Raw genomic sequence first — 22,690 nt, 5'->3', positions numbered from 1 at the left:
AAGATAATGGTTCCCATTTTAACTCGTTTAAGAGGTTATTGATACTGCATAATTTTGTAGCGCCGGTAATGATTCTCGCAGCTTCGATTTGTATTGCTTAAATTTGTTTTTTTTCTTCAGCAGTACAATTATCCCAGACAGTATCGCTATATTCCAATAAAGGTCGAATGAATGAAAAATATAGTTGTTCAAGACACGATCTTTTAAGTAGGTATTTCAAACCCTGTAACATTCCTATACGTTTCCAAGCTTTAGATATCATAGAAGAAATATGAGAATGCCATTTACCTTCGTTATCAAAAATGACACCTAGATGTTTATGTTCAAGTACGTTTTGAATAGGGACTGAGTTCATTGTTAACTGGGGATGGATCGGTTTAATTTTCTTTCTTGAAACTAAAAGGGATTCCGTTTTATTTGGGTTAAAGTCTACCAGCCAAGTTTTTGCCCACGTGTTAATTTTTTCGAGGTCATTGTTCAAGGTAACTGAAGTAGAATTGGGAGTATCCACTATTAGATATAAACTAGTGTCGTCTGCAAAAAGTCTAATGTTAGAATTTATTTCTGTAACGATATCGTTTATGTAAATAAGGAAGAGTAGAGGACCAAGTATAGAGCCTTGTGGGACGCCAGCGTTTATTTCGTTCCATTCAGATTGTGAGTTGTTTATAACAACTCTTTGGTGTCGATTAGTAAGATAAGATTTGAACCAGTTGTGTATGTTGCCCTGTAAGCCAAATGAAGGTAACTTTTCTAATAGGCCGCGGTGCCAAACGCGATCGAATGCTTTCGAGATGTCACAAAAGACCATTCGTATTTCTTTTCCATCGTCTAGTGCTTGACAAATGTCGTTATAGATATATAGAAGTTAATTGGTTTTCGAGCCGGACTGAAAAGCCGTCAATAAATTATTGTCAATGATGTAATTGTAAAGATGTTTGTGGATACAGCGTTCCATTAATTTACCAAGACAGCTAAGAAGGGAAATGGGCCTGTAATTACTTGGATTAGAAGGATCGGCCTTTTTGAATATCGGAGAGACATGTGCTTTTTTCCATTCAGATGGGAAGTACGCCTTATTAATGAGCATGTTGAAAAATTTTGCAAGGGGTCCAGATAATTCGTTAGAGGCTTCCTTTAGCAGTCTAGGACTTATGAAATCAGGACCAGACGCCTTTGTGGGATCGAGTTGTGAATAGCATCGATCGCATCTTGTTGAGTAAGTTCGAGATCAACAAAAGAAGAATCAGTAATTTTATTTATTACAGGAAGGGCTTTATTTGTATCATCTAATGAGGACTGCTCTGAAAAGTAATTGTTTAGCATATTTGCTTTGTCGGAATCAGAAGATGCTTCTGTGGTATGTGAAAATAACGTTGGTATGGAGTTATTTACTTTTTGTAATTTCATTACAGATTTGGACAATTTGAACCAATTTTTTGAAGTTAATGAGTTTTCATTAATATTATCAATAACTTTTTTTTGATATTCAGTTTTTGCACGCCTTATTTCCTTGGTAACTTGATTTCTTATAGTCTTAAAAAAATGGTTAGGTGTGGATACCATGTTTTATCATATTTTCACATAAAAATACATTAGACGATTAAATGTGAAGTGATCGTAAAATAGCTGTTAGCAGTCCCAAAAGTTTTAGTTTAGTTCAAATCTATGTTGTTAACTAGTGTCATCTGCGTGAAACAGTCAAGTGGATACATTAGACATTTGAAGTAAATAAAGGAATTAAAACTGGGCTTCATTGTAATTACGATCTTTTAGAATTATTGTAACAATGAAAATCATCAGGATCAAATTATGATTGCATGTATTTACTTTCCTTACTAAAATCAAAAGGGTGCAGAAAAAATGAAACAGTAGTTTTCCTTTCACATAATCTATTCATTCAAAGGAAAAGCCACAGTTAAAATATATAATACACAGAATACATTTACTATACCACAGACATCATATTTCCAAAGGAACACCAATTTCATATTAGAAATGGGTCTCTGTTTAAATACTTCAAAGTGGTATGTAACAATAAATAAAAATAATATTAATACTACTTATAATAACAATAATAACAATGATAAGAAAACGTAACACCTTCAACGCAAAATAAATGCAATTATACAAAAGTTTACGATCTTACTAAGGTAGAATTCAATCGCATTGCTGTAAATATTTTTTACATTTCAAAACAATATTCTAACGAACTTTCAGAAAACAGCTGCTAGATTTATTATACAATAATTCAGTACAGCTTTCTATAACTAAGCAGACACAGTTTAAGAATATGAGTTGAAAAGTAGAAATTTCAATCTGTAGGGGATGTGTATGTTATTTGTGATAAACAATGTGTCATCTGTCCTCCAACTTTAATAAATGTAGGGAAGTTGTCAGCATCTTGCGGATAACAGATCAATACTGAAACATATTCCAAATATACTGTTGGGTTTAGAGACTATCAGTATAAACTATTTTTGGAACAACCACAATTCAAGCCTAAATTACAGAAAAAGAAAAACAGACAATAAGGCAATTTTTGTCTGGCCATTTACTATTCAGAAATGATAAATATGTTGAAAATGAATGTACTCACTAAATTAGCTAATAAATGAAACAACAATAAATAGAAAGTACACCCAACCATGAATCGCATGTTTTTTGTAACATGCAGGCTTAATCCTTACCAGTTATACAATGCTATTAGAGCATTGTTATTTGGGTGAACGCACAAGACCATCTTAACACTCAGACATTAATTTTACATTGTCAAGAAAATTGTAACTAGTGATACATTTTCAGGCATTTTAACTTATTACGTTTTTTGTTTCCATCTGGATAACAAATACTGTAGTATGGACTTCCGATAATGCTGCCTAACTCAGACTGTGAGAATGCATTTATTGGGGCTGAATGTACTTTCGTTAGTCTACTGTTCTAGGACATCATTAATCATGAAACTATGATTATTGTAATTTGACATATTCAAAATACCGGTATACCCATATAAATGAATATTATATCTGGTAAAAGGCAACATCGCTGCAAATATGATTAGTCTGTGATGGTGGAAATGCACAAAATACAATATACATAACATGAATCATTAATGGCAAAAGTCAGAGAAGCTACATAGACATAAACATTTAAGTTAACAGTGTAAAAATCAACTGACTGATTACAAAAAGCGCTAATCTTACAAGTGTTTAAGTATAAAATACAGATATGGCTATCTTAAAGGTATAATAAGTGCAAATTTCATCACACCATCAATAGAAAACAATGAATCGCATGTTTATTTTGTAACATGCAGGCTTAATCCTTACCATTTTACACAATGTTATCCGAACATTGTTATTATGGTGAATGCACATGACCATCTTAACACTCAGACATTATTCTTACATTGTCAAGAAAATTGAAAACAGTGATACATTTTCAGGCATTTTCACTTATCACGTTTTTGTTTCCATCTGGATAACAAATACTGTAGTATGGACTTCCGATAAAGCTGCCTAACTCAGACTGTAAGAATGCATTTATTCGGGTTGAATGTACTTGCGTTAGTCTACTCTTCTAGGTCATAATTAATCAAGAAACCATGATTATTGTAATACATGTATGACGTATTGAAAATTTTCTCATTTAAATGAATATTAAATCTGGTAATAGGCAACATCGCTGCAATATATATTAACTTTCTGATGGTGGAAATGCACAAAATACAATATACATAACATGAATCCTTAATGGCAAAAGTCAGAGAAACTACATAGACATAAACATTTAAGTTAACAGTGTAAACATCAACTGACTGATTACAAAAAGTGCTAATCTTACAAGTATTAAAGTGTAAAATACAGATATGATTATCTTTAAGGTATATAAGTTACAAATTTCATATATAAAAACATATAAAATTACTTCATATAGTCTACGTAAACATAAAATTAACAAGTTTATGTGTATTTACAGTACTAGGCATTAATTTTAAAATAGTACACAATGTATAAATGTGTACCATTGTCCGTAAGTATTGACCTGGCACTCATGAATACTGTAAAATCATTTAATTTCGTGGGCATGAATTTTCGTGGTTTTGGTCAAAACGGCAATTTTGTGGGGATATGAATTCGTGGATTTCAACTTTTTAACATATAATGAATGGGAATTTTACTTGTTCGTTGGGATTAAATTTCGTGGATTGACTCAACCACGAAATCCACGAAAATTAGTCCCCCACGAATATTAATGATTTCACAGTATTCCGTATATTTCCGTAAACTAATTCCCGGTATCCGAAGCTAAATAGCGATATAGCGATATAACTATTGCGTACATATTTCTTTATCATTGACACAATGTCGCATGTGCAAGTAGCTGTGCGGACAAAGCGTTTAGCTGCCAATCTTGGTGTTGTGGGTTTGAGTCCTGCGCGGGACATTTTTTTTGTCTTCAAATCTTATCTGCAAACTTAACAGGTAGAAATATTGCCACACTTACCTGATCAAACTTTATGGTCCATTTCTTGAAAGAAATACACTCATAGACAAGTTATCCATTGTAGAAAATGTTGAATAAAATCTTTAAAAGTATCTTAGATACAAAGACAAAGTACTTGTCACCAACGTTTCCAGAAAACGAATACTACAAGAGAAAACATTCAGAATTCGTGAAATATGCTACGTAGATCTTGTAAGAATAAAAGCAATATATCGATAACATAACATTTCATAGAAAAAAATGTCTGAGGTGACTTTGAACACGTGGTATCGTGCGCGGCAGTCAAACAGCTTACCACTATGCTACCATGTTATTGGTTATTCATATAGGTTATTTTAGTAATATAGACATTTTCAGGATATAAATATTGCGTAAAATAACGGAAACACCCGAAAATATTGGCGAAGATTAATGTATGCCAGGTCAATACTTACGGACAATACCACTAAAAAACTGGTTGCTTTTTTAACAATCAACTGTTACTGCATGACATTTTATTATGAATGTAGCTCTATACACAAATTTAATTTTTATATTTAGTGAAGTTAAAGACATTTGATGAGGATTTTATACCTTTGAAGTAAATATCGAAAGACAAAAACCTCAGTGAAAGATGTCCATTGGTGTTTTTAAAGGTGGTTAATAGGATTTTGGTAAACGAACTTCACAAACTAATCATTTACACTAATTTTTGTTCATCGGGTTCTTAATACACATCAGATTTTCACTAGAATTATTTTTAAAATTTGATTTTCCTATCCTGGTTGCCCAACCAAAATAGCGTTATTTTAGAATAAGTATAAAGTCAATAAACACATTTTGCCTAAGGGATGATATGAATATAAGCACTATCATATTAAAATTGTCAATGATTGGCATTGACAAGTACATATTTTGCCAAAACTCATAAGAAATGCAAGTTTATAGAATTATTATTACCTCCCTTTGCCTATCTCGGTTGTGCAACCAAGATAGATTGAAAATAGATGAATTCCGAAGCTATACGCTGTTTTAAAACTTGTCTTTTGATTCAGGTAGTTTGCGTATCCTATTATTTTTAAATGCAAACGTAAAACTGGAAATAATATTGGAATAACAAGAAATAGTCCACTTTAAAAAAAAACACAAAAAAACTTTTATATTTAAGGGAGGTAATTACAAAATTTCGTAAAAAGTGACAAAATATACATTTCCAATAGGGATCTAACTCTATATAATCATTATAATGTGTCTTTTTGTTCCATAAATAAATCTCTAATAGAATATATGAAAACTGAAAAATAGCAGAAAATTTTGCTCAAATGTGACTGACCACCTTTAAGCGTCTCTAGTAATCATGTGGCTATATCCGTTGGTAAGAGGAATCTTACTGATAGAAAACGTAAGATGACTATAGGGACAATATAAAATGTCATGGCATTTACAAAGTATTTATGCTACTTAGTAGCTTGCTATAAAAATAAGTGGCTTGCTTTCAGTGAATATCAGAAATTCAAAATAATTATCAGCATTGATCTTTTCAATATTTAGATCGAACAGCTTCATGTTAGGTGTATCTCGCTTTTCGAAAAACCTTATTTTTATGTAAGATATTTTTTAATCCAGTAAAAAATCACAAAGTCGGGTTTATTCTGTTTTGGTCTTTCCCGCAAGATAATTTAGTTTTAGCTGTACTTTAAAGGGAATTCCTATAGTTTTTTATGCGCATCTTTCTGCGCAGTCGATACTAGCTATGGACAAAGTGAAGTGAAGTCAACATTTGTTGAAACATGTGATAGACAATCTTAAATATGAGGAATCGTTATAAAATAACATTTTTCAATACGTTTTATCAGTAATCAAATGTTGATACTGGTTTATGTTGTACTGACATGTATCATGCCTGACATGTACCATGCAACTTGCCATTTGTGGCTGTGTTTTGACAGCGCAGTTTAGTAAAAAGACAGCGTTGTTCATATAATGTTAGACAATTAACTTTGTATTCATAAGACAATATCTCCATTCATATCATTTAGTATTCAATTATAGAAAGGATTAAGATTTTTTAAACTTCTAGCAGATATAATCAATTTAGTAAAGTTCAGACTATTTTTTCGTCCAAGTGGTCTTAACATATAATTTAGCCGGTGACCCATACTTTTTTGGCCATTTTAATGTTCACAATACAATTATCTACATACAAGGAAAACAGAAAAAAATTCTATGAAACGTGTTTTTTTTCAAAATTAAAAAAATAAATCTTTACTATGAAGACTTTTCATTTAAAAAAAAAGTTCATAAAAGTGAATATAAAACAAGATTTATTTTTCATTTGTACGCATCAATGTAACGATATTGTATTACAAATATGACTGTGATATGAAATAAATATATAAAACTTATTGTGCTGTCTTGATTCATGTTTTTGTTGGTATTTATAAAAAAGCAGAAAATTATGAAAATATTGAAAAATCGCAATCAGTTTCAGCAACAGTGGGTGTGTTCAAAACAATTTTTCACAAAAACAAGTTTGGTGACCCATTTGTTTATTTGTTCATTGTTTTCAGCACAAAATTTCCTATCAGATATATGAAAAATCTATTAAAAAATACAATAGAAATTCTCTTTAATGTTTATATAGTTTGATTTCGATTCAAACAACATCATTTTATTTATATATATCAGGCTGCGTCAGCAATCTCTTGGAAATATTCATTCTTAATACTGTTTATGGATGGTAAAATACAAAAATAAATGTTTCTTTTTTCTTTCAATACACAACACATAGGTGAATGTAAATATTACATATTGATTTGATTTAAAACTAATATCAATTTGTTCTCGCTTTCAACATTTTCGATCAGAGTAAATGTGATGAGCATATTAACAGTTCGTCATCATGAGTCACTGTTTTCTAACGTGTTTCTTTCTTCTTCTCCTAGGTTTTGATTTATCCGTATTAGATTCTTGATCTGTTTGTTGCGTCCGCTCTGCAATTTGGAAAATATACATTTGCTACTGCCATACAGTGTCTAAGAATTTTCAAAACTAATTTTACTAGACTATCTCAATAAGATATCACGTTTTTCAAAACATGGATGTGGTATTGTGTTGTTGTCCAAAGCGCATTTCGTGACGCATCTTTAAAATCTTAATTTGTGCAAGTAGCACGTTTTTTTTAAAGAGTATAACTATTACTGTAATATTTTAATGATGTTCAAGCGTATAATGGTTGGCAATTTATAAAACGACAAGTGGCATTAGGAACATTTAAAACAGAAGCGTCTAATCAAAGGATCATATTACCTTTGTTTAAAATTTGACTACTGCCACAGTTTTTGGTGTGAACATTTAATGTGTTATTTTCGTGTTGTTCTATTTTCGATAATTGTTTTCGGATATATTTGTAACTTGTTTGAATATTTTACAAGGCAGTCTGAAAGACAGCTATATCCCCCGTCACTGTTATGGATATTGAAAGGGTTGATGGTATTGGCTGGAACCGTTACACGTTCGAGTTGTGACCTTGATCTTAAGCTAGTAGCGGGAAGTTTGAATTCTGCACATTGTCTTGTAAAGGGGAATATTACAGCCAAGTCAAAATCCTTCAAGGGGTTTAGGAGATACAGAGCAGACACAAAATGGAAGGCTCAAATATTTGACCCTGACTTGTGACCTTGACCTTAAGTCGACATGGCTGACTCATGAGTTCTGCACATCGTCTTGAAGAGGTGATAATTGACCAAAGTTTCTTAAAATTCCTTCAAGGGGTTTAGGAGATACAGAGCGGGCACCAAATGGAAGGCTCAAATATTTGACCCTGAGTTGTGACCTTGACCTTAAGCTGACTTGGCTGACTCATCAGTTCTGCACATCGTCTTGACGAGGTGACCATTTGACCCAAGTTTAATGAAAATCTTTCATTAGGGTTTAGGAGATATAGAGTGCACATAAAATGTAAGGCTTAAACATTTGACCTCGAGATGTGACCTTAAGTCGGCATGGCTGACTCATGGCTTCTGCAGATTGTCTTGATGAGGTGATCATTTGACCCAAATTTTATGATTATCCTACAAGGGGTTTAGGTGATACAGAGTGGACACAAAATTTAAGGCTCAAATATTTGGCCTTGAGTTGTGAACTTGACCTTGAGCCAACATGACTGACTCATGGGTTCTGCACATCGTCTTGATGAGTTGATAATTTGATCCAAGGTTCATTAAAATGCTTCAAGGGGTTGAGGAGATATAGAGCGGACACAAAAGTGAAAGCTGAAAACTTCGACCTCGAGTTGTGACCTTGACCTTGAGCCGACATGGCTTACTTATGAGTTCTCCACATCGACTTGATGAGGTGATTATTTGGCCAAAGTTTAATGATTATCCTTCAAGAGATTTAGGAGATACAGAGCGGACACAAAATGGAAAGCTCAAACCTTTGACCTTGAGTTGTGATTTTGACCTTGAGCCGACATGGTTGACTCATGGATTCTGCACATCGTCTTGATGAGGTAATCATTTGACCCAAGTTTCAGGATTATCCTTCGAGGGGTTTAGGAGATACAGAGCGGACTCAAACCTTTGACCTTGAGTTGTAACCTTGACCATAAGCCGACATGGGTGACTCATAAATACAGCACATCGTCCTGATGAGGTGATGATTTGACCCAAGTTTCATGAAAATCCTTCAAGGGGCTTAGGAGATACAAAGCGGACACGAAATGTTACGGATAGACAGCAGGACGGAGACCATTCCTATAACCCCCACCACTCCCGGCAAGGGATTAATTAACTTAGTAGAAAGTTTTACCGAATCCTTTCATGTGTAATGTCGAAGTAGTGTATTTTTGGCCATTTGATTATGCATATTTTCTAATTCGACAGTTGCATTTCAGTCTTTACATATAAAGATGTAATCATGATGTAAAGAACTTTAGATATAATGAAATCTGCAATTTTGTGACAAAATATGTTTTCGTTGTTAACGATAGATCCATTTTAATGATGCGAAAATTCAGAAGCTGTAAGTTAATGACATTCTGCATTTGCCTTGCTCTTTTTTTCATCGAGTTCATATCTCAATTATCATAAAGATATGCATACCATATAAGATTCTGGTATCATTTTCCGCAAGATCACCATTTCCAGTATTTGCCTTGTTGTCTGCATTGCAGGACGCTGATATCGGTTTGTCACCATCCGGTAATATGTTTCTAGATTTTCCTGTAAAACAATAAAATATGTAAAATAAAACAATTAACCATAACGAATGTCCAATAGTCACAAGATATAATTTCATTATTACATGTACATTATATATACACACAATCATGTATATAGCCATACTTTCCAACAAAATCAATTTACGGTCATACGAAGTGGATATTAAACGCACACAAAAGGAAAAGATAATCAACATTAATCTAATAAAATGTTTTATTGACGGAAATAGCAACTACTAGCAGCACTTGTAATAAAATTTCATAGAAAATAGAAAAAAATAATTGTACCAATTTCTAACACATCAAACGCAGTTGGTTCTTTCCATGTGAAACCAAGTACAAAAGTCACTGATCTATTACTTAAATCAGGGCATGGGTAGTAGGTCCTTATTCTGAATTTGTGGTACCCTTGCGGATATTCAGCCTAACGAAAATAGAAAATAAATTTAGGAATTATCAATTGAAATTATATAGAAAGTTTTTTCTCCAGTATGCAAAATATTTTTCATGTAATGTAATGTACTGCTATATCAAGAAAATAGAACGTCTAGATTTGGTCAAGTACGATCGGTAAAAAGTGTTACTACAAATAAATTAGTTTCCAATAATTGAATATTTAAGTATCCAAAGAGGATTGTGTTTTAGTTTTAATTCTTATACTGTATGAAAATTTTTAAGATGTAAAATACCTCATGTGTAATGTTATTTCCAGAGTCATCAACGACACCTTCTAGTCTTTCTAGCCTCTCCTCAACAAAACTTTCTCTCCAGAAGAAGTCCTTGAAAACTGGTTTCCGAACTCTTCCTGTAGCCTTCTTTTTTCTGTCCATCCATTCTCTTTTGATAGATTCAAGATCTACTATATCGTTACCAGGTTCCCCCTTGCCTAGAGCAAAGTAATTTTTCGGTCTGTACCTTTGATATTGCTCTCTGGTTTTAATGTAAAAGTTATTGTTATACGATTCTTCCCATGTCTTTATTATTTGCCCGTAAGCAGCAGGTCGTGAAATGGCATCAATATCTAATTTTGTTCTAGTTTTCAAAGGCCAATGCAGCATTGCAAAATACAAAAATGTCTCAAGGTATAGCCGCTTTGATTTTGATGCCGGCGCTATAGTTTGTACTGCTACTAGATCAGTACTATATGACAAAAGGCGTTTATATTCTTCAAAACTACATGCTAGAACATCTTGAGGTCCTTGTCTAGAAATAGTAATTATCTTATCTCCAAGGTAAACGAGAAGATCTCTTTCGTCAACCTGCTGACGACTGACTTGTTCCAAATGTTCTTTCGCTTCCTTTACTCTTCTACACAATGCCTGATTATTTCTAACTTTTGCGACCATTAGAGGTTTCAATCCAATTCCAAAGCTAAATTGGTATTTACTTGTGCTTTTTTGACTTCCATAGAACCGCTCAAATCGCTCTCTTAAACCTAATAAAAGCGTTTCATCCTCTGAATATATCACGTACAACTGTCTTTTTACCTGGTAGCTTCTTTCTTCCATACTACGGAGGGATGTTTCTAGATGACACTGCGCCGCACTTCCAGCTCTGAGATTTTCAAGAGCCGGACATTTCTTCATCATACGCAAGAGTGGACCATCGGCAACTTTGAGAATATCATTATTCAAAAAGCTTATAAATGCCTGACGGGTCGTATAACAAGCAAAGTGCTGAAATTTTTCTAGAAGGGACAAAGCAGTTTTTACCTCTGTGTGAAAACATCCCCAGGTAGTGTGCTCCCCTGTCGAAATAGCAATTCTTTGGCCGGAAACAAATTTTTCAATAGCCTGGAAAGCTAAATCAATTATCTCAGCTGCCTCTGCATCGCGCACCTTTGTTTTTGTTTGAGCGGCATTAGCTAACATGCCTTCCATCTTTGTCTTGAATATTTGCCCGTAAGTGTGTAGTAAATACGAATTTTGACTTTGAATTTGTAGGGATTGTTTAATAGCCTCCTCCGCCGCACTATATTCCTTGATATGAATATTGAACCTTGCAAGTTGCTGACCAACCAGGTGGTCTTTAGTTATGCCAAAACATCGTGTCATCGTACGTATTACCCTTTGTCTTGCATCATTTTCAGACTCGGATGTATCTTGCAGCTCTAGTTTTAGAACAAGGTCTGAAAACTTTTGCTTTTGCTCAGGTCCTTCCCCCTCGAGCAATTGCCTGGTTTTAAAAAGGCTGCATATAATTCTTACAAACCGTTTTGACATTGGGTTTGTCTCGGATGTTTGTGTTTCAACCAGATCCAAAACGTGGTCAACGATATTCTCTAAAGATACGCTTTCATGTTCTTGAATGTATTCCAGTACTATTCTTGCCAACATCTGAGAAATTAGACATACACCACTATTATAAAAGTCATGCCCGTTCCTCTTCACAATTATCAAACTCATTGCTCTAGATATTTGAGTATTCCATGGTTCATTACGTACAGTTGCAAGTCTTTGTAGCTCCGGTAGGGAATGTATTATACCCCAAGGTGATCTGATGTCAACTAGAATGGCATCCATCAAAGTGTCAAAAACACTTTCTGGAACAAGGCAGTCACTTTCGTAAGACCTTACCAGAGCTAAGCAGCGCAGTACTTTCATTTCTTTTCGTGTGACACCTTTCAACAAATGGTCAACTGTTTTTTGCATGTAGCCTGGATCGAAGGAATGTCGCATAAAGTTGAATGCTATCAAGGTCTCAACATCTACGTCATTTTTTTCCATCTGCTTGAATTTTTCTTCGAACCATACTTGTTCTTGTTTACTTAGCGAATGCTTTAAAAGAGGTTTTCCGTCTGTTTCCTCATACGTTATTGGTCGCCTGCATATAATTATGACTAGACAAAATAATTTACCAGGATAACCAGTCTTGTAGGCAGCTTCATATAATTTAGCTTTCAGAAAATTTTCATTTTCTTCATTCATGTTATCCGATAGAACAATGAATGGTTTTGGGCATTCGCCGTCATTAAAATTTCTGAACTTTTCTATCTGTTCTATTGTTTCATCGGTTACATTTTGTGTTTTAATGACGCAACATCTATACGACTTTTCTGGAGTCTTCCGAAATTGGCTGAAATACCATAGTAAATGCCTCCCAAGTGTACTTCCACCAGCCCCTGGATGATGTTCAATTTCATGTTCTTCTATCAATGTCTCACCTTTGTCATTTGCCAGTTTGTCTCTAATTTCGTTTCTGTGAAGCAAATATTGATCACGTTCTCCAACATGTTTGTAATAGAAATCCCACCAAGACACAAGACCTCCGTGATAAAATTGCTCTTGAGCCTCGACCGCCTTCGATTTAATTTCATCAGGTTTCATCTGTGCCTCAAGATCAATGCATTCTTCTCCGCTCAAAATTTCTATATCTGTGAAATTCAGAGATTCTCTTTCCATCTTAGTCATTTCTATGAAATGACCATCGCAATGTGGAAGTTTGCAAACGGTAGCTGGGTTCAACTTAAAGATATTTTTCATCAACCTCGAAATATGTTTCCAACGAAGACCAGTATGGAATGAGTTTTCAAGTCGTTGATGCCCTATCAAAGTTTCAAGTTCTTTTCTGACAAAAGACACATCGTCGTCCTGTTCTGCAAGGATGACACATTTGTTTTTGAAATAGGTAACAAATGCCATTCTTGCAATTTCTCTAAGAAGGTCGTTTTCCGCCTTATTTGACTGAAACACAAGAAAAATTATCTTCGCTCGAGATTTTGGAATAATATTTTTCAATTTTTCAAATGCCTTTCTGACCCCTTCAGCTCTATTATCGATCCAATTTTCAATTTCCATTGCTTCTTTTGACAGTTCGTTATTACCATTACAGTATAACCATGTTGGGCTTGTTTCTGATATCTCATTCTGAGTAACCAGATCTTCAGCTGTTTTCACGTGAAAAATTCTCTTGTTGCCCTCAACATCTTTTCTTAAGAGAACTGAATCGTCACAGTCTATAACAAACGCCGAAGACGTAAATGCCATAGCCATCTCCTTCATATGAGCTCTCGTTTCCAATTCATCTGGGATTCCAGATATCTTTCCTGATACAATAACTGGAATAAAAGCATCAGTGACGTAAGTGTTACCCCCAGTCAACATTTTTCTCAGCTGTTGTACAAGGAGTGTAGTTCTGTCCAGCTTTTTGTCGTTAAACACCTCTAGTTTTATTCTTTCCTGCAGAACCATTTCATAAAATTCTTCTGTTTCTTTCAATCCCTCTTCATTTACGGACAATATCCCAAAGTCCGGTTTAAGGCTGTATACGTAGCATTCTTGATGCTGATTTCCTTTCGGCGGAAAATCTATGCTAAGGAGTGTCCTTGAAATATACTTCGAAAATGGAACAACATCTACCTCTATAACAATGCCACCTCCTTCAACATTGATCAACTGCACTGGACGAACACATTTGAATGCGATACTGGCATTTTCTTTAAAGCAAACATTTATTGCTTTTCCTATTTCTATATTCAAACTTTGCCATCTGTTTCCTTCAGGTACTCCATTTATATGACCCACACCATTACCCAAAGGTTCTATTCCAAAATGAATTGTACCATTTTTACGACCATTTATACAAGCAGCAGTAAAACGTATGACTTCTTTCACAACAAAATGTTTTTTGAATTTTTTACGTGATGGCAGGGGCCTAAATTCATGTGCTGGTATAAGGAGATTACCTTGATGCGGCCGCACCTGGCATTGTTTGTAACTCGTTCTACCAAATGGGGAATCAAAGGGACGCAAGATTTCTAGGCGGTCTGTCTCAACTGCAACATTTTGCTTCCTAATTTTTCTCTGTATTTGCATGAGACCACTTTTTATTCCAAATCCGTATTTAAGTTTGGTTTCATGACTACTGTCTTTGTTCTCTATGTAAGGAGAAAACACATCTTTCATGTCGGCTTCCGTCATTTCTAAAAATATTTTTGGTGCAATGATTTCTTTCTGAATCGCTGTTTTGAGTGGTATCGTAAGTCTTTTATCAATTTCTGCAAACCAGTCTCCAACGAAAACCGCAAAGCTTTCACAAGTCATGCCTGAAAGTGACTCATCTGTAGGTTCTGAAAGAGCAAAAGGTCGAAAGTTTAAAACGTTCATGTCCATTTGGTTTCAGTTAAGAAAAAGAGTTAACTTTTCATACTTTCCTTTAACTAATTATACTATAATAATAGTATTTAATTCTCATTCTTAAAATGGGATTCAGATATCGTTACAGGAAATAAATTAATGAAATATGAGTAATGAAAAACAGATTAGCAATTAACCGAATGGAATATTGCTAAACAATATCACAAAAATATATTATACATTCCAAAAAAGAAGTCTGATCATTTCAAGTTTGTAAAACATTGAAGTTTATAACGCAATTGTAGACAATTCATTCTTCACCAATGTTCTGCAATATCCTCTAAGCTATTAAGCTACAAGGCTGAATTCAGATGTTTGAGATTGTGTGTATTTTGTATTACACGTTTTCCATCTGTACATACATACCTTTTGCATCAGCTGCCGGTTCAGTAGTCTCTTCTTTCCAGGACAAACCAATAAAACTGAAAATCAATAATCTGTTGTAAAGCATACACAACACTCCACAATACATATAAGAAACTAAACCGATGTACATTATTAATCGAAATAGCTTATTCAGACTTATTCCATGAAATAAAATAAGTAGGAAGCACTTTTTCGGACGGGGTAAGGCGATATTTCGGAGCAATGTGTTTTCTACGTACATTTCAAAAAAGTGTTACCTTGTCGTGCGCTTGACATCTGGGAAAATTGCATGTACGAACTTTTCAACTGTGCTAAACGCCATCGCAAATCCAAACTGCTCCTCTACGAAAATATGAAGACTTTCAGTTGTTACTGTTCCATCCTCACTTTCCACGAAGTGTTCCCCCAGTATTCTTGTTACATTTTCCTTCTCATAACTCTTGAGGTATTGCTCTTAAAGTGAGAGTAAATTGTAAGATTATAAAAAAACTGCAGATACGAACATCTGGAATATATGTAGATAGTATGCTCAAGAAGATGACAAGAACAGATTTGATAAAAACATGGCATTTTTAACGAAAAGTTGCAAATTAATAATACTTTTCGGGATTTTCATGTCATTTGTTTGGTTAAAATACTCACTTTTGTTCATGAAGAAATTCAGATGTGACTGAAAACGCATGTCCGCAAGGAATAAATATGTTTTAGCAAGCGATAACTGCAGTCAGGTGACATTGTATTAAGCTGTTTAGATGTCATATTACTGACCATACCAATTAGAAGTTTTTTTGACAAAACGCAATGTTACGAAAACCTGGAGCCGGTTGTTCGAAGCTTTAACAGTTGATTAAGCTAACAGCCAATTAACTTTTAGATTAATATTTTTACACTTTAGAAAACTTAGCAAAACAAATGTATGACTTAAGGTTTATAAACACTAAAATGTCTTTACAGTAAAATTAAAACATCATACTAGTGTTTCCCACCAAGACTAGTATTTTGAATCAAAATTTAACAGGCGATTAGTTTAACAGGCTGTTAAAGTTTCCAACAACTGGGCCCTGTTGAATATAGCGAATTACGACGTCCTTTAATTAGATTATGCAATATTCTTATTAGCTGGTTAAAATCTTCACATATAAATGATCTATGCTTCTGCAGGATCATCTTATTGATTCATTCAGTATTTAAATTTTCGGCACATATTTTAAAGTTCGTCAATCCAGTGAATTTATATGACAGTAATAGAATTTTTCAAGATTTATGCCTAATGTATGCCCTTCACTACTATCGTGGCCAAAGATAAAAAGGGTTGTTAAGGATTTAAAGGTCAGATATATTTCCTGAAATGAGATGGGGAACTGAGATTTTACGCTTACCAACATCTCTTCCATCAGTGTTAGAATTTTCAACTAAATCTGCCATTATTGACGACAATTGCCTAAGGCATTGGCAAAATTTGTATAAATTCAGTTTCGTCTCATCCATCATGTGAAGAACCAACAGCTGCATTTGCTCTTCGTTTGAGTACTCTTCCTCTATTTGCCGTTTAGTTGTGTCATTGATAACCCCTTCTTCTTTCAGTGCCTGTAGGAGAGCACTAACAACGACTCCACGCGAAAGCTGCCGAACCCACTTTGTTAAGCCAATTTTGATACGCCAAACATCAGCTTGATCAACTGTAGAGAAAAGAAATATTAAAAATAAGTATCTTGTTAATCTTTGGGTTTCGTCTGAACTAAACAACCTTCGAATTTTGGTCAGGATTATAGCTCTTGCTTTCTTAATACTAGTATGTTAACATGCATGACTGTTTCTAAAACTCTTTAATGTTTATTTGCCTTTTTAAATGCATTGTCTGCACGTATGAAAATCGAAACCTGCGGACATGGTAATGTAAATTTCCTTGAATTAAATGCAGTAAAATAGGTCTCACTACAGAGACAGACTATAATGCATTATTATAATTATAAGTTTTATGTTTGATTACCGTAATGAGCTTAATTTTCAATTTCTCCTAATTTACTTGACGAAAACAGCGATACACAATTTTTAAGAATTCAAATAACAAAATTGGAACTGTTTTAATTGTTTTCAAATCCTGAAAGGGCTGACTTTGTCATCAGAAATCCATTTAAAGGAGTTTCAAAGATACGTTATATACATGTTTTGACATGAATATTTAGCATTTAGATGTAATATACCTTACAAACATCGGATTAATATTACAGGATCACATGAAAAGCAAATACTGCAATGTGAATTGAATCAATATATGAAGTGAAGAACGATCAAATTATCACTGATTTAAAAATAGACTTCCTGGTGTTATCTATAAGATATACAGTGGGGTAGATATTTGTTGACATAGACTAACCTTGACAGTTAAATGTTGCATATTTGCAAAATTTTGAAGATATCGTTAGTAAATTAGTCACATGTACGAACAAAATACAATATTTATACATGTTTGCGTTTCATATTGCTTATATCATTGAATGTTATACAAACAAAGTAGTAACTCACATTCCTTATACATAGGACACAGTAATTCCCTTTTTACTGGCTGTTAATCTTCCGAAAAAAAACTTAGACGGGTCATTTTGGTAAAGTTTTAAGATACATCTGGGACCACTTTGTTAAATATGTTACAGGGTGATATAAACGTGCAGCCAGTCCGGGGCTCGAACCCTGAAACCCTCGCTTATAGGGCGAATGAGACTGCCATCCTAAAGTGACCGTACCGTGACATACACAACTATAACTTGAATTCCGGAGTAACATAATATTGCAAGCGTCGTAAGACTGACCAGGCAAGCAAACCATGGTCCCATGTTGGGCGCCAAATGTCACAGGGTGAGAAAATTGTGAATTCTTTTGTACACATTTTAATTTTTTTTTGCAAAATGATGGCTTGTAATCAATTCACCACGCCTTTTTATATATTTACTCGTGTGTGGTATAATGTTATCACTAACTCCCCAAAAAATCTATTAAAGAAATGTATCGACCGTTTGGTGCTCTACATAACGTTTTATACAGTATCTTATGCTCTTACCTCTCTCATCATCAGTAGCCTCTACAAGTTTAACTACATACATCTCGTTATTCAGCTTTACTCTATCTAAGTTACAGTGACTATAGACCACTTCTTGCAGTCTTATTTCATTTATTTCATTGAATAAGTCCCGTGAATAATTCTTCCTCTTTGAGTGAACTTCATTCGCAAGTCCCATGATCAACTGAAGCGTGTCCTTAAAGATAGTGTCGTCGTCAAGTTCAGCTTTAACTGCGTGTGCTAAACTGTTTCTTGTACGTTTTAATCCCTTGATACTTTTCTTTGCGTCTGGTGACAGCTGCTCCGGGAATGTATGCAGAAGGAGAACAGTTAGTAAAGAGATATCCATTTTGTCAAGACTTGGACTGCTAGAATGAATCGTTTGAAATTGTTCAGAGGAAAGTTGCTTGTAGTCACTTATTTTCTGTTTGACATGCGGCTCGTTTAGGTGTTGCTTTAATCTTACTCCTTTCTTTTGTAGATATGAATTTGCTAAGTCTCTCATTGTTTCTGATCCAGTACTTATGTTGAGATCTAAGGTTTTATAAAAATGCTGTGTTTTTTGCCTGTTACGTTTTTCATATTGTGGAATTTTTACAATATGAGCCATTTTTCCTGTTAGTTTTTAACGTTACGTGCAAATGTTTATTTTTGAGTAGACTATTGCACGGTAGGAGAGACTTTCTAGAGAGCTTGCTGTGTCTGAAAATATGCAGTTTGTTTTCATTACACATTTTATTTATGCAAAGCACAAAAAACATATATTTTACAGTTCTAATGTATTTTCAGTTCGGAAAGTGATTTTAAATATATATATATTTAGCATTATTTTTTAAAATCGGGGGTAACTTGAGACTTGATTAAATTTACAATATATGTAAACATAATTAAAAAAAAAGCTAGATGTTCTCTACGTAAGTTTCTCACACAGGACAAAATTAAAATTCTAATATATTTTCAAAAATTTTCAAAAGCAATAACATATATAGGTATATAAAATGTAAAAGTATCTGATATATTTCCAAATACAAAATACTTTATAAACAGTCTTTACTACTTCTTTTCAACAATTTGAATTGTTTGATAACCAAAACTTAAACATGATACCAAAAGTATATATACTAAGGGTTATCGAGAGCTAAAAAGGGAATAATGTATAACATCATTAATTTTGTTTTACCTCCCATAAGCATTTTACTGGTTTAAAGGTGATTATAATTGAGCCACACCATGAGAAAACCAACATAGTGTATTTGCGACCAGCATGGATCCTGACCAGCCTGCGCATCCACGCAGTCAAGTCAGGATCCATGCTGTTCGCTAACGGTTTCTGTGATTGCAATAGGCTTTGAATTATGTTGATTTTCTCATGGTGCGGCTCATATATGTATACGTGCTGACCTCCTATATTTCTGTGGTGACGTTGATCTAGGCTAAAAATTATATATGGTTTGTCAGAATATGTGGGGTTAGTAACACCCCATTTATCATGATACTGATCATATTTCCTGCGAGAGTCACTAACAAACCAAATAATTAATATTGAAATCATGCAAATTGAATTTACCTTTCATGAATGGTTAATATATTTGTTGATCTAGTTTAATACAAAAAATAAAATCATCCCTGATTCAAATTGTGAAAATCATGGTAATACAATATCATTACAAAGCTCCTAAACCCCTCCGATTGATTATGTTGTTAATAGGTCAACTGAAACAATTACAGAATATGATAAAAAATTTAAATACATTGTTATATATACTCACGTGGAATATACATCGAAATATTACCGAGTTCGGTAACTGCTAATTACTAGTACTATAAAGCGGAAATTCCCTTCTCAAAACCAAGGCCAAAGTTGTGTAAGTGTCTCCGTTTGTCCTCAAGTTTAACTGAAATCCGATATCAAGTTTGCTATTTGCCAATATCATAATCATCACCTTTGTGTATGACACAGAATAAAATAATAAAATATTTATTTCAAAGCACAGCTTAACCTTCAAACAAATATCACTTTTTTTTCACAAGTTGTAAGTAATTTTTAAGGTTATACTCCTTTTTAAAGCTTGACTTTTTTTTACCTGTGGATTTCTGAAAACCGCAAAATATTCTATAGGGCAGTTCAGATATACTCTTCTTTTAACAGTACAAAACGTTAGGTATAAGTATCGCACAATATTGTGGCATTCTAAAATGTAAACAAATAAATGGAAAACATAAAAGTAAGTCTATATACAACATTGCCCATGTAAACCCTTATTCCTCGTTGGTCAAGCGGTATCTCGTCCATATCATACATTTTCGCCATGAGTTCGATTCCCAGACACGTATGATTTTTAGTTTCAAAACTGTATTTAATTTCTTAGTTTTCAATAAGTTGTTACAACGAAGTCAAATCAAGCGGATTAATTCAGTTCCAACTTTTATCACTGACTGAAATATATCATTATTAACACGTAATTCTGTATAAATATACTTAGCCTTGAATATGACGTAATGTATTAGCTTATCTTACTTATCTGTGATATGTTAAAGCACGAGAGATTAGTTTTATAAATTTTATAACGATCTTATACTTCACTTTAAATAATATTGCCCGGCAGTAACTTCGGCAGAAATTGCCGATTTTGTACGGAAATTGGAACGAAAGAAAAACAAACTTACACAAAGTATGTCATGCAAAATAGAATAATAATATTATTTTGGACGGATTCAAGATCCGAACCGTCAAAAGTATCACTACAAAATGATCATATTACCATCCACTCAACAAACTAACTATTTATTAAACTTCGTAACTATATTGTTTCCTTTTAACGATATTGGTACTGTTAGTTAATTTACTTACTGCTAAAATGAAAACGCCATAAACAACCGGCAAACAAGTCAACGAGTGACTAGTTGCACGCAACATAAGCATATTATACCATAAAAATGTTTTATATTATTAATTAAATTCATCTGATCTAGTTGGCTTTTATATAAACGTAGGATTCTCATAACCGGCATACGTACACTTAGTAGTTTGTCTTCATGTATGTGAAATTTGAAGTACACTTATTCCTTATCAAGTCTAGACCAGAAATTATTTCAAAGAAGTTAAGAAAAAATACACTACAAACAAAAAATAAACTTAGAAAATTATTTGAATAATTGAACCCACAATCATGCGATTAATTTTTTGACGCTTTTGAATATACAATGTAGATAAATTATGTTTGTATACGCTGGAATATCATGTCGAATGTGTTTGTTTACGCTTATATATCCTATAGAATATGTTTGTATAACCTGCACGTAGTTTGATTTTTTGAAAACGATAAATGCCTTGTCATTCGGCCAGGTATATAATCACTATGCATTCAGTTACATCTATCAGTTAACTCTATATTTAAAACGTTTTGAAGATATGACTAGACATGTAACTTTATATATCTATAGGAAAAGTGCAAAGATCTGCAATATTATTAAACTGGGTTATTCTAAAAACAACCATTATAAAAAACCTATAAACCATTGAATTTGTGTCGGAAGTTGCACCTTTGAGAAACGTACGTTAAGATGACGCGAATGTCCAAATCAGTTACAATGCAGTAATACCTCGGGCACTCATAACCTATTTATCAATTCTACAACATAAAAATATTAGTTAACAGGATACTGTCAAAACTACAGGTACGAATGGTCATTGTTTTAAAAGAGAAGTATAAAATCCTATACCTCAAGTCCTTTATTTTCAAATTATTGTTTTCCGGCAAAAGCTCAAAAGCTACCGCTACATGGGTGATAACGATGACCATTTAGTTACACAGCATACGTTTTAGCCATTACTGTGAAAAAATCAAACAACAGTAAGTGCTGTGATACGTCATTTTCTCAAAAATTTATCCGCTAAAAAGTTCTGTGAATAGATTTTTTGAATTTATAGATTTAAAAGACCATTCCAACAATGTATATTTTTTTTTGTACTTTCTAGATATATTATTAAAGATACAAACCTTTGAAGATATAAACGAATAAATTTTATGAAGCGTTATATGCGAACTAAAACCCTAACAAAACACAAAATATGGCTGTATATTATACTCAGTGATCGAGTGGTTATAATTACACTTAACAAAATTCCTAATTGGTCAGTATATATTGTATTACTATTTTGTTAATAATGCATGTATTTACAAGAAATTTCACATACCGACATTTGAACAGGTACTGCAGCTAATTATTGATTTGTTTTTGGCCGATTCCGGACCGCATTGGGCATTTGAACGAATATTGCATATTTTGCACGTGCAGGGCATGCGCACCTTTTAATGAACATTTTTGGCATTACTGACGAAAGCCCTACTAGAAAAACACATATCATTGTGAAATTGACACAAGAGCAACGCGCCCGAGACGTCGGAATTTTACAACAAA

General features: G+C 33.6%; 1 protein-coding gene across 1 annotated transcript; it reads right to left on the bottom strand.

The window, feature by feature from the left end:
* Positions 1-890: 890 nt before the first annotated feature.
* Positions 891-18,956, bottom strand: LOC128549595 (sterile alpha motif domain-containing protein 9-like). The gene is made up of 8 exons (XM_053526603.1): positions 18,269-18,956; positions 16,590-16,889; positions 15,468-15,663; positions 15,211-15,266; positions 10,399-14,777; positions 9,998-10,133; positions 9,591-9,710; positions 891-7,478 (listed from the first exon to the last, which is right to left on the bottom strand). The coding sequence occupies exons 1-8, from the start codon at positions 18,876-18,878 to the stop codon at positions 7,393-7,395; spliced, it is 5,883 nt and encodes a 1,960-aa protein (XP_053382578.1). The 5' UTR covers positions 18,879-18,956; the 3' UTR covers positions 891-7,392.
* Positions 18,957-22,690: the final 3,734 nt, after the last annotated feature.

The sequence above is a fragment of the Mercenaria mercenaria genome, chromosome 16, assembly GCF_021730395.1.
Source record: "Mercenaria mercenaria strain notata chromosome 16, MADL_Memer_1, whole genome shotgun sequence".
In the NCBI taxonomy this organism is placed as follows: Eukaryota; Metazoa; Mollusca; class Bivalvia; order Venerida; family Veneridae; genus Mercenaria; species Mercenaria mercenaria.
Note: the sequence above shows the minus strand (reverse complement) of the source record. Positions and strands in the feature narration are given on the sequence as shown.

Bases quoted from the DNA above. Each gene is read 5' to 3' on its own strand.
- LOC128549595 (XM_053526603.1), bottom strand. From the start codon at position 18,878: ATGGCTCATATTGTAAAAATTCCACAATATGAAAAACGTAACAGGCAA. The intron at 15,664-16,589 runs GTAAGCGTAAAA...TCTCACTTTAAG, and splicing joins CACTGATGGAAGAGATGTTG to AGCAATACCTCAAGAGTTAT. The intron at 9,711-9,997 runs GTACAATTATTT...ATTGTTTTACAG, and splicing joins GTTTGATGTGTTAGAAATTG to GAAAATCTAGAAACATATTA.